Source organism: Tupaia chinensis, unplaced genomic scaffold (assembly GCF_000334495.1).
Source record: "Tupaia chinensis unplaced genomic scaffold, TupChi_1.0 Scaffold000247_1, whole genome shotgun sequence".
NCBI lineage: Eukaryota > Metazoa > Chordata > Mammalia > Scandentia > Tupaiidae > Tupaia > Tupaia belangeri.
The window spans coordinates 4,511,917-4,531,027 of NW_006159725.1; the positions used below are offsets into that span (position 1 = coordinate 4,511,917).

At 43.6% G+C, this 19,111-nt stretch overlaps 1 protein-coding gene across 4 annotated transcripts in view; it reads right to left on the reverse strand.

Moving 5' to 3' along the window:
• UBE4A (ubiquitination factor E4A) overlaps positions 1–18,606 on the reverse strand; it is a 45,330-nt gene extending 26,724 nt beyond the window's left edge. For 2 of the 4 annotated variants that reach the window (XM_006148838.3, XM_014587928.2), the window contains exons 1-8: positions 18,527–18,606; positions 13,032–13,187; positions 11,495–11,656; positions 3,668–3,841; positions 2,954–3,066; positions 1,821–1,973; positions 1,186–1,345; positions 468–670 (exon numbers count right to left, since the gene is read on the reverse strand). In XM_006148838.3, the coding sequence (XP_006148900.1) occupies positions 468–670; positions 1,186–1,345; positions 1,821–1,973; positions 2,954–3,066; positions 3,668–3,841; positions 11,495–11,615 (924 nt within the window). In that variant the 5' untranslated portion in view covers positions 11,616–11,656; positions 13,032–13,187; positions 18,527–18,606. The remainder of the gene's footprint in view (positions 1–467; positions 671–1,185; positions 1,346–1,820; positions 1,974–2,953; positions 3,067–3,667; positions 3,842–11,494; positions 11,657–13,031; positions 13,188–18,526) is intronic. The other 2 variants (XM_027771998.1, XM_014587930.2) reach the window with 2 other exon arrangements.
• Between the last annotated feature and the right edge of the window lie 505 nt (positions 18,607–19,111).

Sequence of the window (19,111 nt, forward strand, 5' to 3'; positions counted from 1 at the left end):
GAGAGGTCTCAAGAGTTGTCTCTATATAACAACCATCTATCTTTGAGTTTGTCTTTTTAAAAAGCTAAAAAAAATTTTTTTAAGATGTTTTAGCTTTATGGTGCATATGCTCACTGGAGAGAGAGCGAGAGTAAGGGAGAGAGAGAGGAAGAGAGAGAGAGAGAGAAAGAGAGAAAGTAAGCGATCACCTCCCGGGGGGATGGCCACACCACAATCCTTTCTCCTCCATTCTCCTCCTGGGATCTTGGGCACACATGCACATGTGCCCAGCATGATTTTTGAATTCAGGGTGTGAACTGTGGTTGGCCATGTGGGAGCCCAGCTATGTAACTGCTATGCCACCTGCTGGCCCCAACCTTTCAGTTATTTTAAAGGTAATAAAGAATGTGTAGTATGGTGTCCTCAGGACAAAGAAGTATGTGTTATAGCTCCAGTTCACCCAAGCATGTGCTGCCTTTCAGACCTACCTTTGCCATGTCCTTTTGCCTAGTGAAATAGAGAAGAATATCCAGATATGCAGACAGCAGGATCTGGCAGAGCTCAAGATCTTTGATTCGGCCCAGTAAAATATCAAACACCGGAATCATGACTTCTGGAAATGTTCGAACTTCCTCATCCAATACCAAGGCTCCAATGACCTCTTCCAGAAATTCGGTTACATCTTCAAAATCTGACAGGAAACAAATGAGATGGAAAGGACACTGCAGGAATTTTTATGTGCCTTTATACACTGGCTCTTTAATCTTCTGACACTTTAAATAATTCTAGTGGGATTCAACCCCAAAGATCAAAGCAGCTCTTTTCCTTGTCTTGTACAGACCATAATGGTTTTGAGATCTGTTTAATTTGCTAGAGGTTTGTGAGCACATCAGAGAAAGATGGAGAGGGAGAGACAGAGACAGAGGGAGAACAGGGAGAAAGCACCCCTTGGGGGATACAGTCACATTGCAGTCCTTCTCCACCTCTCCCTCCTTTTGGGATTTTAGGTACATATACTCATGCACCTGTGTGTTTCTCAAACCTTCGGGTCCAGGACTAGAACTGCATGGTTGACCATTGGGATGCAGTTTCCCAACCACTGGGTCATGGGCTAGCCCTGCCTCTAAGACTTTCTAATACAACTAGACAAAAGTTTAAATGTGGAAATCAAAAGGCAGAAGCTCACAGATTTGCTTATGTACTCACGGGCTCCTTGGATGGCTTCCAACATCAAATCTACCAGCTGCTCATGGATGTTTTGGTCAACATAAATCTCGGGGGTGAGGAGAACTGTCCGAGCATTTGAGACAGTGAGGTTCCGGCACTGCACTGCGAATGGCAGCAGGTTCTCTGGGACTTTGGTAATCTGCACACAGCGTGGGGAAGAGGGGAGAGTCTTGCTCAAGCACCTGAACAGGGTAGACACGATGAACAGAATGGAAAAGGCGTGGTGCCCCAAAACAATGGTGGTCTCCAGTGGATGCTCAGGAGTTTAGGAGATGCATTCTTTGGCTTCAGAAGTCACCTACTTGTTAAAATTCCAATCCCAGAAGCATTAAGCTTTGCCTATGCTAATATGTACACAGTGGAAATAAATTTCTCAGGCTTCTTTTAAGGGTAGGATTTTTAAAGAGGCTTGTGGTAAGAAAAGGAGGTATGGGCTAATTGGAAAGAGGGTGAACCTCACTCCACAGAAAGGAGGGACGAAAGCTTTAGAAGACAGACTAACATGGCCGATAGCCAGTTCCAGGTACTCCGATGTATGTAAACTGATGTAAATGACATGGCCACCCCTGGCTTTCCCAAGAGGACAATACGATATTCAGTGATTACCCCTTTACCTCTTCCTTGGCTCTTTGGAAGCAGGAGTAGAGGTAACAAAAAATGTGCCTTTCCCCCGCATCTCGGTCGGCAGAGAGATTTAATGTTGTGGAAGAAGTCATGTTAATCAAGTGGTTGCCGGGATCCTGAAGTAATAAGCGAGCAAAGAGGGCCTATTGGGGAAAAAAAAAAAAACACAAAAAACAAACAGAAGGATTAAACTACCACAGAGTTAACCTTTGAACATTAAGATACAAAAAGTGATTATGATACAGGTTACTGCAAGAATCACAAACTTGGGTGTTGAGTGAAGGGGAATAAAAGGAAAGAATCCAGAATCTTATCACCTTAGAAAATATTAGGAAATAATTGTGTATATGAAGTTACCCTAAATCAAGCCTCCAGGATCTAGTACAGCCCCAGCGCAGAGGAGGCATTACAAGACTGCTGAATGGTGGTGAGCATCAGTATTAAACTTAGACGTGAAGCCTACTCTGTGACTGCTGACCTCACTCAAACTCAGGTTAAACAGTAAGCTGAGTGTCTTCCCTTCCAAACATTCCTTCCCTTAATGTTAATCGGGCACCTGTAAAGTACAATGCATTGTTTTGATTTTTAGGACATTAAAAAGCAAGAGGAGACCAACAGATAGTTAAGGCACTGGACACTCCCACATGGCTGACCATGGCTTGAGTCCTGGACCTGGTGGCTTGCTTTCTCACTTTCTCTCTCTCTGGCCAAATTAAAGTCAATGAATGAATAAATGAAAAAAAAATTCTTAAAAAAAATAAAAGCAAAAGAAATGGGCCTTGCACTCAATAACTGAAGAGACTAATGGGGAGCTAAGCCGAGTTCATAATAAAGCTACAATGTGAGACAGAAAGCGACAATTCCCAGAAAAGATGTAGATGTGAAGGAGTGAAACTCCTACCTGGCAAGGCTTAGCACATAAGATGTCATTTTAACTGTTCTTACCCATGAACAATGGGTAGATTTGGACATGTAGGCATGGTGGGTAAGAAGATTCTAGAAGAGGGACACCAGGAACAAAGGAAGGGATGGATGTAAGCAAAGCCATGGCTGAGAATGGCAGCAGTTCGGCTGCGTGGCTTATTGTTGCTGAGGGCATGCCTTGGGGACAGAATAACGGTACCTGCTCCACATTGTTCATGTCAAGCCAGTCTTGATCTTCCAGCTCCACTGCCATTTCTTCCAAATACACGCAACGGCTGGGGATGCCATTCCCACTTTTCAAGCTTGGATCACCTGGGAAATGGTTTCAATCTGACAGGTTAAGGATCATGCTTCTGTCTATACAGACAACTGATCTTGACAGCACTTCTCTTGAACTCCAGGTATAACCCAGGAAGTAACAGGATAACCCGGACACACAAACCAGCACCTAGCAATTTATATCCCTTTTCCCCTGAGCCACCGTGAAGCTTTGTTATAAAACTAATGTCACAATATTTAGAGTAAATCCCAAACATTACATTAACTTTGAGGTTCAATGACAGAAACAAACACTGTCTTACATCTCTGAGGGCTTCTATATGAATATTCAGGTCACTTCAGAGAAAAAAATGGGTTGGTTACCATTCTCATTTCCCTTTTAAGGGAATAAAACCAAGGAGCTACATGGCCCAATCAGTACCAAAATAGGAATACAAGTTAGATCTGTGTCTAACTACTGTTCTTTGGTCACACCAAAAGCTTCATTGAAATACAAACCCTGTATCCCAGGGAGTACAGCTGGGTTTATCTGACCACCATCAGATTCAATAGGTCTCTCAGAGCAAGCCCCTAGCCTGTGCCCAGGTCTGAAGGGTGGAACAATGAACAGACTGGTTACAAGTCTATAACTTACTGTTGTCCAGAGTAATGAGGAAGATCCTTTGGATCATGTGATTGATGTTGAGTTGCTCACAAATCTCCTGCTGTGAGCGGAATGAGCGGCTGATCTCAGCCACGGAGTAATCAAACTCATCCAGGCTCTCCGACACGCTATTATCCGAGTCATCTGGGCTAACTGGGAGTTCATCTGCCAGAAAATGTACGCTGTTAACCCTCACATTCTTCTCCTTAAGAGAACCACATACACTATAGAACTGATCAATGCAACTAAGAGGAGGTGGGTTTCAGATATGAAACAACTAATCATCTGGTTAGTGAAGAACTCAAATCAGGGGAGTTAAGTATAGGACGTTGAAATCCTTGATTATAAATCCTACCACACTGGGACCAGCAGGCGGCATGGTGGTTAAGGCACTGGACTCCCACATGGCTGACTGCAGTTCGAGTCTCAGACCTGGTGGCTTGAAAATCACACTGGACACATGTGTGTGCATATCTAAAATCTGAAGAAAAGAAGGTACTGTGGCATGGCTATCCCCCCGGGGGGTGATTTCTTACTTTTCCTCTCACTATCTCTGTCTCTCTGGTGAGTGCACACACCCTATGGCAAAAATAAATAAACCCTACCACATTTACAAAGCAAAATTTTTATTTTATTTTATTTATTATTTTTATTATTTTATTTTACTCATAACTGTATACCATCCTCCAGGACACTCTCACATGGCTGACCATGGTTTGAGTCTTGCACCTGGTGGCTTTCTTTCTCTCTCCCTCTCGCTCTCTCTCTTCTCCTCCCTGTATATATTTCTCTGGTAAAATTAAAATAAAACGAATGAATAAAATTAGTAATTCTTTAAAAAAAAACCCAAAACATCATTTTCCTATAGAATCCTAGTGAACAAAAGATTACTTTATAACCTAACAGCCAAAGTACCTTTAATTATCTTAAAGGTATGCCTATTATCTTTCTTAAATTTGTCATAAGGCATGTACTTGCTAGAAAGAGAAATCCCTGCTCCTCTCAGGATTTTGTGCATGTACACACACATGCCCACAATGTTTTTCAAGCTGCCAGGTCTGGGACTTGAATTGTGCAGTCAGCTATGTAGGATCCAAGCACCTAAACCACTATGCCACCACCTGGCCTGGCCTTTTCCCTGATTTTAAGAGTACATTCGTTTAATAATTCCAAATTTTTCAGAAAACAAACAGAAATTCTTCTCTAAACCATTCCTTACAGATAACCATTTAAGCAGTGTTCCAGATTTTTCCCCATATTCTGGTGGTAATGTTCATTACTATGACTTTTAATTTTGTCTAAAAAATGTGATTATACTGTAGAATGTCTTTCAGCTTGCCTTTATTTTGTTTTTTGTTATAGAGCATGTGCACTCGCTGGAGATAGAGACAGAGAGAAAGAGAAAAAACACATCCTTGGTGGGATGGCCACCATTCTCCATTCTTCTTTTAAGATTCTAGGCCACATAGGTACACACTCATGGCCACTGGCTTAAGGACTTGAAATGCAGTCAGCTATGTCAGATCCAGCTGCCGTAACCACCATACCATCTGCTGGCCCATGATTTGTTGTTTTTTGTTTTGTTTTGTTTTAGATTTTTTGTTATAGCATGCTGGCCAGAGAGAGACAGAGTCAGGGAAAGTGAAAGATCATCTCCCAGGGGAGATGGCCACACTGTAATCCCACTTGTCCATTCTCTGAGGACTTTGGGCACACATGCACATGATATGATTTTTCAAGCCACCAGGACTGGGACTCAATCCACGGTCAGCCATGTGGGAGCCCAGTGCCTTATCCACCATGCCACCTGCTGGCTCTCCCTTGGCTTACTTTTAAACTCAATCAACACCAAGCTATCTCCTGTTAGACCAGTTAGAAGCCTACTTCTTTTCTTATCTTTTTTTTAATTGGCAGAGGGTCCAAGTATTAACCAGAGACAGACAGACAGGGAGAAAGGATCCCCCAGTGGAGCATGGTCATGCTGCAATCCCTCCTTCATCCTGTCAGGGTTTTATTCCTTTTTTTTTTGAGAGGTTTTCACTATAGGTTGCGTGCGCTCGCCAGACAGACAGAGACAGAGCGACAGAAAGCGAGAAATCACCCCCCGGGGAGATGGCCACGCCGCAATCCCTTCTCCTCCATTCTCCTCTCGGGATCTTGGACACGCATGCACACACGCCTGGCGTGAGTTTTAAGCCACCGGGTCCGCGACGCGAACCACGGTCAACTATGCGGGAGTCCAGCGACATAGCCATTACACTAACTGCTGGTTCCATCCTGTCAGGGTTTTAGACCTGCACACACAGTCTGTTTTTTTTTTTTTTAATGGTCTTTTTTTAAAAAAAAATTTTATTTAAATTTATTTATTTAAATGTGACCAGAGAGAGAGAGAGAGTGAGTGAGTGAGAGAAAGTGAGAAAGCAAGCCGCCAGGTCTGGGACACGAACTACAGTCAGTCATATGGGGATCTAGCGCCCCTAACCACCACACCACCAGCTGGCCCCCTAGTGTCTTTTTTAAGCCACTACGGCTGGGATTTGAACTGTGGTCAGCAATATGGGATCTGGCTCTTATCTGCAAGGCCACAGGGCTGCCTCCCTCTTTTTTTTTTTACCCTGATAGAGAGTGGGTATACTCCCAGAGACAGACAGACAGACAGACACACACACAGAGGAAGAGGAGAAAGTTCCTCTATGGAGATCACGCTGCAATCCCTTCTCTATATCCCCCTCCTTTTGGGATTTTCGGCACACATATACACATGCACTCACCCGGCATGTTTCTCAAGTCACTGGGTCCAGGACTCAAATCATACAGTTGGCCATGTGGGTGTCTTGACTACCAGGGCTGGAGCTGGCCCACCTTCACTCTGCTCAGTGGCTGCACTGTACTACACTTTTTGCATGCACTGTGATTCATGCAGCTACTTCTCAACTGACAAACAACAGGGTTGTTTCCAATTTTTTGCATTTTGAGCACTATGGTACTAAATATACTTTAACTCTTTTTGTTCACTTATATGAGTACTTCTGTAGGATAAATTTGTAGAAGCAAAATTTCTTGGTCAAAGAACTTGAACACTTAAAAATTACCATGTACTCGGGCCAGCAGATGGTGTAGTGGTTATGTTGCTGGATTCTCATGGTTTGAGTCTCAGACCTGGTGACTGGAAAATCACACTGGGTGTGTGTGCATGCGTGCCCAAAAGGAGAATGGAGAAGGAATTGCAGCCTGGCCACCCCCTGGGAGGTGATTTCTCACTTTTCTTCTCACTGTTTTTGCCTTTCTCTCTCTCTCCAGAGTGCACAAGCCCTAAGGCAAAAAAAAAAAAAAATACTCTTATAAAAAATTTTTTAAAAAGTTAACAGGTACCAAGTTACACTTGGAAAAGCTGCTGTGATTTATGTGGGTACCCAACAGTGTATGACAGAGTGCCTGTTTGAACTTGTAAAATATCACAAACTATTACAAACTATTAAAACTATCTGTTTTAATCTGCATTTCTCTAATGATCAGTGAAATTGGATTTTCTAATCCTTGATTACCATATACAAGTTGCTTACCAAATCTTTTATTTTTTTTCCCCCTCTCTGGTTACTTTTTTCTTATTGACTCAATTCCTTTAATTATTTTTAGCTGTTGCTATAGGGCACATGCACCATGTACTGGCTTGAAAGAGAAAGAAAGAAAGTGAGAAACCACCTCCTGGGGGGGTGGCCACACTGCAATCCCTGCTCGTCTCCTCTCAGGATTTTGGGCATGCATGCACATGCGACTGACGCGTTCTTCAAGCCAGATGGTCTGGGACTTGAACCACACAACTGGCTCTGTGGGATCCGGCCACCTTAACCTCCAAGCTACCTGCTGGCCACTCTTTGTTATTCACCCAAAGCCATACATGAGTTTATATCTGCTTTACTCTATTGATAGACCATTTATTATTATTATTATTATTTTTAGAGAGATCTTTGCGCTAGGATGTGTGTGCTCACTGGAGATACAGAGACAGGAAGAGAGAAATCACTCCCCAGGGGGATGCCCACACCACAATCTCTTCTCCTCCATTCCCCTCTCAGGATTTTAGGCATGCATACATATACACATGCCTGGCATGAGTTTCAAGGCGCTGGGTCTGGGACTCTAGCCACAGTCAACCATGTAGGAGTCCAGTGATGTAACCATTACGCCATCTACTAGTGCCAACCAATTGGTTATTCTGAAAGTCTAGATAAAACTCTCAGATGTAAGAGTTGGTTTACCAGGTGAGTTTGGTAAAAGTGAAGTTCAATGCAAGAGGCCAAAGGTTTTGGCAGACTACTAACTGCAGGTAGAGAACAGGCTGGACCTGTAGCATGATAAACTCAGAGTAAACGAATTAGTGTGACAAGATGCCAAAATAGGGCATATGCCTGACCTGTCCCCACTGCTTGGTGCCTGCAGTGCTCCCAACTTTAGCCAGCCTTGCCTCTGTTTACAGCCAGAAGGTAGAATGCTCTGAGCTCTGCTCCTATACCTTTAAGTTCTTTGAATTTCAAGAATGATAGGGGCTAAGAACCTGTTTGGTAAAATTTCCCTCAAACATATTGAGTTGCTGGAAAAGTCATGACATATTTTTTCCTATGTTTTTCAAAGGTCATTTATTACATAAAGAACAAAGATCAATCAATGATACATTGTCCGTTTTGTTTGATGACCTTTTTTGGGCCATCTTTCAGTGAGCTTCATAATTCCTTGTCATAGAAGGACCTGAACAAGGTGCTATTTTGCAGCCTCATCTGAATTGAATGTTATACCATGCAAGGAATTTTAAAGAGAGCGAAACAAAGGGGAAGTCTGGTGGTGCAAGGTCAGGCGAGAATGGTGGGTGTGGTACCAAGTCCCATCTAAGCTCCAGTAATTTTTTTTTTTTTTTTTAGAGGTTTTTGCTATAGGGCGCGTGCGCTCGCCAGACAGACAGAGACAGAAAGCAAGACATCACCCCCCAGGGGGGATGGCCACACCGCAATCCCTTCTCCTCCATTCTCCTCTCGGGATCTTGGGCACGTACACACACGCGCCCCGCCTCAGTTTTAAGCCACTGGGTCCGGGATGCGAACCACGATCAACTACATGGGAGTCCAGTGACATAGTCATTACACTAACTGCTGGTCCCTCCAGTAATTTTTTTTTTTTGGAGAGATTTTCAGTGTAGGGCGCGCCAGCCAGAGAGAGACATAGAGACAGAAAGCAAGAAATCACCCCCCAGGGGGGATGGTCACGCCGCAATCCCTTCTCCTCCATTCTCCTCTCGGGATCTTGGGCACGCACGCACACGCGCCCGGCGTGAGTTTTAAGCCACCGGGTCCGGGACCCGAACCGCGGTCGACTACGTGGGAGTCCAGCGACATAGCCATTACGCTAACTGCTGGTTCCCCCTCCAGTAATTTTTGACAGGTGACCAAACTTGTGTGTGGTCTCACGTTGTCAAGATGGAACACAACTCCTTTATGATTAATGAGTTCTAAACACTTCTGGATGATGGAATTGTTCAAACTAACTGCCGACAGTACACATTTGAACCGACTGGCAGGAGCTCAAAAAAACACAACACCTTTAAAATCCCACCACACTGAGAGCATAACCTTCCTCTGATGGTCTGCTTCCAATGTTGTTTGAGGCAACTCATCATGCAGGACCAAGACCGTCTGTGCACCACATCGTTGTGAACAGTCCATTTCTTGTCACCAGAGCTTCCTTACATATCCCAGCCTTTTCAGGTGGTCGCGAACAACTGAATGACAGATGTTCAATGTTTCTGCAATCTCTTGTGTTGTGTAACATGGGATTGACGTGATCAATGATTTTATTTTATCATTATCAACCTCAGTGAGCTTTGGCTGAGAAGAGTCACTGAGATCAAAATCACCAGCACAGAATTTCATAAACTATCATCGGCACTGATGTTCTTACAGAGCATTGTCACCGTAAACTTTACGCAACTTTTCACAAGCCTGACGTGCGTTCTTCCCTTTAGGAAAGTAAAACTGTAAAATATGGCAAAAAATGCAGTTTGGTCTTCCATCTTCAACCTGTTGTAAAACCTCCCAAACTCAACCAAATCGCTTAAATTTTTTTTTTTATTTTTAGAATGAAGCTAGAACTGTCGACTGTCAAATAATAGCAATAACAAAGATGTGAATGACTCTAGTACTTCTGAAAATGAACTAGCACCATCTGTTGCAAAAATCCATCATGACTTTTCTGACAATCCAATACTTATAAATTATACCTTTCCTGGGACCAGCAGATAGCCTAACAGTTACTCACTGGACTCCCGTGTAGCTGACCATGGTTTGAGTCCTGGACCCGGGGGCTTAAAACTCACGCTGGGTGCGAGTGCATGGGTGCCCAAAATCCCAAGAGGAGAATGAAGGAAAAGAGAATGTGGTGTGGCCATTCCCCCTGGGGGGGCAAGAGGGGGTGGTTTTTCACTTTCTGTCTCTCTGGCAAGTGCACACACCATAAAACAAAAATCTTTCTCTAAAAATAATAAACAAACAAACAAAATAATACTGTTCCCATTTCTTCATTGTCCTATGCTTCATCTGTCACTCTTTTCTCTCTCTTATGATCTCCGAAGCTTCCCATCCTGTGCCTATGTCATAGAACTCAGAGATTTCAGACACTGAGAAAATCGTGTTCAAAAGTCAGCAGTGCATTTATTTCTTACCTTACTTCATCCACCACCCCGTCTACCACTCATCTTTCTTGCCTTTACATCCTTTTCATCCCATCCTAGTCAGAAAGTTAGGCTCTAAGTCAGCAGTGCATATGAATGTTCCTTTGAAATGTAAACATTTCTCCTTTTCTCAAAAGAAAAATACTTCATTATTTTTGTAGCAAGGAAAAGGAAAGCAATTTCTTATTTGATAGACTGTGGGGGCTAGCAGGTGATGTGGTGGTTAAGAAGCTAGATTCCCATGTGACTGACCATGGTTTGAGTCCAAGACCTGGCGGCCTGCTTTCTCACTTTCTCTCTCCCTCTCTGTCTCTCTCTGGTGAGTACACGTGCCCTATAGTACACTTAAAATAATAATAAATAATAAAAAAAGAAAGACCCAATATCCTCAAGACATTAATATATTGGAGAACTAATCATCCTAATTCTTCTAGCCTATATGTCTTCTGATAGGAGGAAGCTGAACTTGATCTTAAATTTGGCCTAAGATGAAGAAAATCTGATTAGTGAAATGCTACTCTGATTTCCTTCATATTAAAGCAAAGGATCAGATTTTCCTAGAAATCTGCCCTAACAGCAGTAAGCTACGAAAGAGGCTACTCATGGCCTGGAAGAACTCCTTTGCTTGGGAAGACCTCCAACACAGAGTTTAAAGACAAATGTCAATTGTCTACAGGTCAAAAAGCTTTTATCATTCTTCATTTACAGCTGCTTTCTACAGCTGCACGAGACATGGTCTATAACGATCACCTCAGTTTCCTATATGAAAAAGATCTATTTAAGTTCTTTTACTAGGTGGTTAGAAAAATAATAAATAAACAGCTTAACAGCTTTGGGCTCATGACTGGCATCTGCTACTATAGAGCCACCTGTTATCTGGTTTCTTTTTAAGCATGGAAGAGAAGGGAGGGGAGGACCTAAACAAAACCAAAGACAAACACAAATGGAAAAAAGCTGTCCTAAACAAACAAACAGACAAACAAACAACAACTTCTGCCCCACCTTACATTCCAGTTACAATTAAGGACTTAAAGAACACTCCAATTGGGAAAAGCCCGTTTTAGGTCACAGTGTTTGCTGCTATTGGCTCCTCCGCTTACCAGATTGTTGCTTCAGCTGCTCTTTTTGGATTGCTGCAAACTGCTTGGCATCAGCCAGGGAGCCAAAAAGAGCAGCAAAAGGATTACTTGAGATGTTGTTGTTATTCTCCTGGTCTGTCATTTCACTTTAAGGTATTCTCCATCCAGACCTAGGAGGAGGGGCTGTAGAGAAAGCAGGTATTAGACGGGCATGACAGCTATAATTCACCCATTATTTCTATTTCACTTTTTTTAAAAAATAATTTTGCCATCGGGCATGTGTTCTTATGGGGGGAGGGGAAAGAGAGAGCAAGTGAGCCAGAGAAAGCACTCTTGGGAGGATGGCCACTCCCCAATCCCTTCTCATCCATTCTCCTCTTGGGACGATGGGCATGTACTGGGTGTGTTTTTCAAGTCATTGGGCTGGGGAATCACATAGCACAGTTGGCCATGTGGGATCCAGCCTCCTTAACTAACATGCTGCCAGCTGGTAACATTTCTTTTCTTTTCTCTCTCTCTCTTTTAAAATAAATTCCTACTTTAATTTCATTTCCCATAGACTTTTTTCCTGGACCAGAAGGCATGTGTGCTTACGAGGGAAAATAGGCCTTTTCCCATTTCTCAAGTGCAGTACATTTTAAAAGAATTTGGGATAAGATTTTTCCAATTCCTGTTCCAAAACTCAAGACATTTTTGGCAAAATGGTTACAAACCTACCAACTAGACATAGCTGCCTAATTTGGGGACAGCTAAAACCAGAAGTTCGGCTGTTATGCATTATCTGTTGAAATGTTTCTATTTGCTATACCATTAAAAAAATAGGTTAAGTAGAAAGAATTATAAAAGACAAAGGAAAACTTACTAATTGTAACAACAATGTGGCACTTGACAATAACAATGGATTTCCCAGGAGTCTCACTCACAGGGAGTAGGGAGGAGAGCAAAGTGGTACCTGGTCAGACTTCTATGAGTTGGGATTTGAGCAAGGAATTTCTCAGTTACATATAAACTAAATGCAAGTCCATGTTTTGCATTTGGAATGGCAAATCAAGACTGGAATGGATTAGTTGTATGTTATGGGGTTTTTACGTATATTAAGAAATCTATTTCTATGTACAGACTTACAACTACTGATACAAATTCCACACCAAAAAAATAGTCTTTGCTTAATTTCATACCTTTTATTGTTTAGTTTATTTATTTATTTATTTATTTATTTATTTATTTTGGTTGTCGGTGTTTGGTATAATGTACATCTACTTGCTAGAGACACAGAAAGTGAGAAATCAACCCCTACCAGGGATGGCCCCACTGCAATCCCTTCTCATCCATTCTCCTCTTGGGATTTTGGGCATGCATGTACACATGCCTAGAGTGATTCCCAAGCCACTGGGTCTGGGACTTGAACTGAGCCACCAGCTATGTGAGATCCATTCACACTAACCTACATGCCATCTGCTGGTCCTGTTTATTTGATTTTTTTTTTTTTTAACAATACTGAAGAAACACACAAATCCCAACAGTCAGTTCTACTGTGTAATATGAAACAAATATATACCTCAAAGGTATTTCATGGAGCTGACAGCCTGCATCTGCACTCTTCTGATTACGTTTCCTCCGTTGAGGCCAAGTAGACACAAGGGGATAAGCAGAGCTCCCTGAAAGGCTTTCTCTCCTTTCTGAAATTTTAAAACCACGGCATGAAAATACAACCCTGAAAAGGGAGGAGGAGAAAAAAAGGTATCAATATTCTGCTTACAAGGACACTGAACTGCTACAAGGACAGACATCTTAGAGAAAGCAGGGCCAGGGGATAAGGGAAGAAAAAAACAACATCTGGTCTACCTTTAGTTCAGAGATAAGACCCCTCACGGAATCACAGTAACAAACTGGAAAAGTTACCCTTATTTATTGGAGGAAGAGAGTGACTGCAACACTTGAGAATCCCAAGACATCTCTACTAGTTGTTTTTGCACTGCTCTGCCATGTTTTCTACATGACCAATCAGCTATGATGGCTTAGACAGACAGTCCAGTCCCAATATGGTACAGGGCTTTACTGCTTCAAGGTACTGAACCATTATATATTGCTCTTTCATATTTTTAGTTTTGCTATGTATATTTTAATCAAGCTTAATAATGCAGAAAAAAAAGAGCTATGTAGTGTGGGATTAATAACAATCCTTGAAAAGCCTTTTTCATATGTAACCACAGTATAAGCTTTATCATGACCCTTATTTCATGTAGAGGCACCAAAAATTGTCTCACTGTTAGCTGACCACCACTCTGCCTCCATCCTAAGGTACCCTGAATTCCAGAGGAGTGTCAAAAGCATCATGAGCACTTGTTATTTTTTTGTTTCCAGAATATCACTCTCTCTTTTTCAACATGGTGCCCCCAACTTTTCTTCTGGGTAACTATTCCACTCAGTCCATGTGTTGAAAAGGGGCTGACCTCATCTACTAGCTCCAGTAAGGGCATTTGAGTCTAACCAAACTGACTGACCCAGGAGTGGGTATAAGACTGTCAAGGACAATCAGGAGCCAACAAACACCAGCTTCAGGCCTCTGGCTGAAGGGAAAGAAAAGGGAACTATTTTCTTCTCCTTGGGTTGCTAACTGATGAGATATTAGTCTAGGGGCCAGCACGCAGGGCACATGTATGTGCATGCCCATAATCCCAAGAGCAGAATGAAAGAGAAGGGACAACAGCGTGGCCATCTCATCTTCAGTGCATTGTGTGTGTGGGCGATTTCTTACTTCCCCTCTCTATCTGGTGAGCATGGGCATCCTATAGCTTGCTAACTGATGAGATATTAGTCTAGGGGCCAGCACGCAGGGCACATGTATGTGCATGCCCATAATCCCAAGAGCAGAATGAAAGAGAAGGGACAACAGCGTGGCCATCTCATCTTCAGTGCATTGTGTGTGTGGGGTGATTTCTTATTTCCCCTCTCTATCTGGTGAGCATGGGCATCCTATAGCAAAAACTAAAAACTAAAATGAAGTAAAAGCCAATAGATCCCCCTAAGTTGCATAAGCTGGTTTGAATTATGAAACCGAAAGAGTCCAGTTTATTACCAGGGAGAGCACCACCTGTGCCACATTTGCAGAAAGGAGGCTGAACGTCAGAAACAGAACACAAGGCACAGACAGGCTCTTAGGACTACCAAGATAAAGGATTTACGGGACCAGCAGTTAGCGTAATGGCTATGTCGCTGGACTCCCACATAGTCGACTGCAGTTCGTGTCCAGGACCCGGTGGCTTAAAACTCAGGCCAGGCACGTGTGCGTGCGTGCCCAAGATCCCGAGAGGAGAATGGAGAAGGGACTGTGGCGTGGCCATCCCCCCTGGGGGGGTGATTTCTGGCTTTCTGTCTCTCTCTGTCTGGCGAGCGCATGCGCCCTACAGCAAAAAACTTCTCAAAAAAAAAAAAAAGATAAAGGATTTACTACCATAAACGCATTATTCCCACTTTTCTCTATACTATATTGTCATGTTATATAAAGAAGCTAAGGGCCAGTGTGGTGGTTGAGGCGCAGGGCTCCCACATGGCTGACAGTGGTTCGAGTCCCAGACCCAGTGGCTTGCTTTCTCACTTTCCCTCTCTTTCTCTGTCTTGCTCTGATAAGCACATGTGCCTTACAGTAAATTTAAAATAAATTGGGACCAGCAGTTAGCGTAATGGCTATGTCGCTGCACTCCCACGTAGCTGACCATGGTTCAAGTCCTAGACCCGGTGGCTTAAACTTCCGCCGGGCACATGTGCATGCATGCCCAAGATCCTGAGAGGAGAATGGAGGAGAAGGGATTGTGATGTGTCCATCCCCCCAGGGAGTGATTTCGCGCTTTCTGTCGCTCTGGTGAGCATACATATCCTAAAGCAAAAACCTCTCCGAAACAAAACAAAGCAAAACAAAAAAACTTAAAATACATTAAAAATAAAATTAATTTTAAAAAAGGCAAAAAAGAGGGGTGGCAGCAGGTGGCATGTTGGTTAAGGTGTTGGACTCCCACATGGGCAGCCAAGAGTCAAGTCTTGGACCTAGTGGCTTGCTTTCTCACTTTCTCTCCTTCTGGTGACTGCACGTGTCCTGTAGCAAATTAAAAAAAGAAAAATATATATAAATAAAAAAATAAAAAGAAGGTAGCTTCTTTGATCTGTATTTTACCAGGATTTTAAACTATTTATACTCCTAAGCAGATCTTCTACCTTGTTAAGACTATTAGCTCTTTGTGTGTAGGTTCATCCTCATTACTTTTTCTTCTTTATCAGGCATAATGTACACATCACTATTACAAATTCCTAAATATTTATTAAATGATTCAATGTTACATATGGTTATTCCTGAACTCCGTGGCTCACCCATGATCCTATTTCAACTAAGGGCTTTGTTACTTGTCTTGGGATGCAGTAGAAGATCAAGTTACTGAACCAGGCAGACATAGGCACTTTGGTATCTCAGTATGTATAGAATACATAGAATGGAAATTAATCTCTGCTGTTGAGATCAGCAGGTGGTGGGTGGTTATGGCGCTGGACTCCCATATGGCCACCCATGGTTTGAGCCCCGGATCTGGTGACTTGCTTTCTCACCTCCCTTTTTTCTCTCTCTCTCATCAAATTAAAAATAATCAAAATAAATAAAATAAATAATTATTTTTAAAAAATCTCCATTGTCATCTCTACTGTTTGTGGAAAACAAAAAGGTTTCTGGCTGCCTCAGGAAGCTCATCTTGTCCAAATGTACTTCAAATCTGTGCACAAACTACATTCACAGAGCAAGAGCTAAAGTTGTGTAGCCACTCACAGGTCACTGGGAATTTGTAATCTCCTATTTCAACAGTCATACAGGGAGACAATGCTATCCTACTGCCAGCTTTTGTGGCACAACCACTAATCCTTAGAAGCTTTAGGATTTGATTCTTTTCTGAATGTATCTTCCTTAAAAACAAGTTTCATTCTGTTATACCTGTAGCCAGGGGCTAAATCTGTAATGGCTGTCTACCTCAGGACCTACAAAACTCTTCCACCCTGTTTTAAGCTTTCATTTCTGAAGAGTACTGCTAGTTCTTTTTTTATTTTTGAGCGTTTTTTTGCTATAGGGCGCGTGCGCTCGCCAGACAGAGAGAGACAGAGAGACAGAAAGCGAGAAATTACCCCTCAGGGGGGATGGCCATGCCACAATCCTTTCTTCTTCATTCTCCTCTTGGGATCTTGGGCACACATGCACACTCGCCCGGTGTGAGTTTAAGCCACTGGGTCCGGGAAGCGAACCGTGGTCGACTACGTGGGAGTCCAGCAACATAGCCATTCTGCTAACTGCTGGTCCCAGTACTGCCAATTCTTTAAGGGCCATTGTCAGCTCTTAGGAACACACCTTATTATTATTATTTTTTTTTAAAGATAAGGTCTTGGGACCAGCAGTTGGTGTAATGGCTGTCACTGGACTCCCATGCAGTCGACCATGGTTCGAGTCCCAGGCCAATGGCTTAAACTCATGTCAGGCACGTGTGCGTGCATGCCCAAGATCCTGAGAGGAGAATGGAGGAGAAGGGACTGCAGTGTGGCCATCCCCCCGGGGGGTGATTTCTTGCTTTCTGTCTCTCTGTTTCTCTCTATCTCTCTGGCGAGCACACGTGCCCTGTAGCTAAAACCTCTCCAAAAAAAATAAATAAAAGTAATGTCTTGGTTCAGTTGTCATGGTGCAGCAGTAACGCAAGTGCCTTGCAAGGCTAGAAGCCATATGGCAACTTTGGGTTTGGATCCCTGGACTGGCCTGAAAACATGCTGGGAGCTCACGTGAGCACTCAAGATCCTGAGGAGCTGGAGGGCTGGGGAAGGGCAGATCTAGCATGATGAGACCCTGTTGAGGTTGCTTCTTTCCCACTGTCAAGTACACGGGTATGTACTGTCTACCATTTAAAAAGGGAAAAAAAGACAGGGTCTTGTCGCATTACATATCCTCCTGCCTCAGCCCCTGAGCTGGGACTACAGGTGCACACCACCACCAGGCCCTTAGGTTGGACCTGGAAGCAAACCCAAGCCATCTATGTAGTTACAGACTATGGAGGAAGGCATCTCAGCAGTGTGCACCAAGGGCTGGGTCCACACTAGGACCAATTTGAAACAGAAACATCTGGAACACTTGGGAAAACTGACAGTGTTAACATCAAGCTCTATTAAATCATACTCTTTAAGGCTTCTGTTGTGGTGAGTAATACATATGTGAAAAAAAGTAGGGAGCAAACACTTTTCCTTGTTATACCTTTCACTAATAGTTTCAGGTCACGCTAACATGGCAAGAAATCCCTTCACATCTATCCTCTATCCGCAAGCTAGAAGGAGCTCATCTCCAAAGGCAGACAGCATTCCTTCTTAGGTCCCATTTTATCTCAGGCTGGCTCCCACGTGGGACCAAAACAGTCAATGACAGCGAGACAACACATTCTTGCTCTTGGAGTGAAAAACTGACCACAAGGGAAGACCCGCCAAATATAAGCTCTTGAGCTGGGGTCACCTATTTTTAGAAATGCCTTCTCAACCCAAGAAAACAGGAAGCAGCATGCCTGATTATGGGTAGTGAACCCATCAGTAGTCCTAAGACACGTCACGATCTTAACATATGCATTCAACTGCTGTCATTACTCCAGACTTGTGCCTAATCTTATCTTCTTGGCATCTGGCTGCTTACCGCCTATTTGTATGGTATCCCTCCAGGTTCCATAAGGGAATCGCGGGAAGGAGGGAGACCCGCCCGCCCAGCTCACGTTCTAGAGAACGGAAGTCGAAAGATGACGCCAGGGCAGGATGCCGGCCTTTTCCAGATGGGGCACGACAAAGAGAGGGGGAGAAATGGACAGAGAGCCAACACAAGCGGAGGCACTCCAAGGTGTTCCAATTCGGATAGGATCGAAGTTCACGAAGGAGGAGGTCCCTGGTCAGGAAACCGCGGGAGCAGGTGAGAATGCAGAGGCCTGGCATCCCACCAGGAGAGAGCCTGCCACTGCAGATTCCACGAACCCCAGGCCCTCAACCCATTTCCTCTCTTACCAGAGCCTGAAAGGCCAGCGGCGCCGAACGACAAGAGCCTCAGCGGCCTGTGTTCCCACTTCCGACTCAGCACGGCAACAGGAACTGACGTCATCACCAAGCACCGGGGCTTTTGGAATCTCAACTCCGCGCCGGAAGTAGGGTGTGCGGGCTGGAACCCGCGACTGGCGCGCCAACACCCCACGGCGCATGCGCTGGGGGCGGGCGGGCGGAAGTGCTCTGGAATGTATTCTGAGCGCGGCGGTGCGGCTGTGATGATCCGCGGTTTGGAGCTAAGTGGCTTTTGAGTCTAGGTCGTCGGAATCGGTGAATGGACGGCAGATAAACTGTGTTTCCTTGCTCTGTTCGCGACCTCTGTGCGTTTCTGTTTTCTTTCTTTCTCTTCCAGCTCTAGCCTTGAAGCCGCTTCTGTTACTCTTCATAGGTAACTGTCTATGAAGCAGTAACATCTGTAAGTTTTGAGCGTAATTGTCAGCCAGTGGGCCATCTTAGATTTCGGTTTTACTCTGTAAAGTGGAGGCTGTATATATATCTTATGAGGTTTTGTTTTTATTTTATTTTATTTTATTTTATTTTTGCATAGGA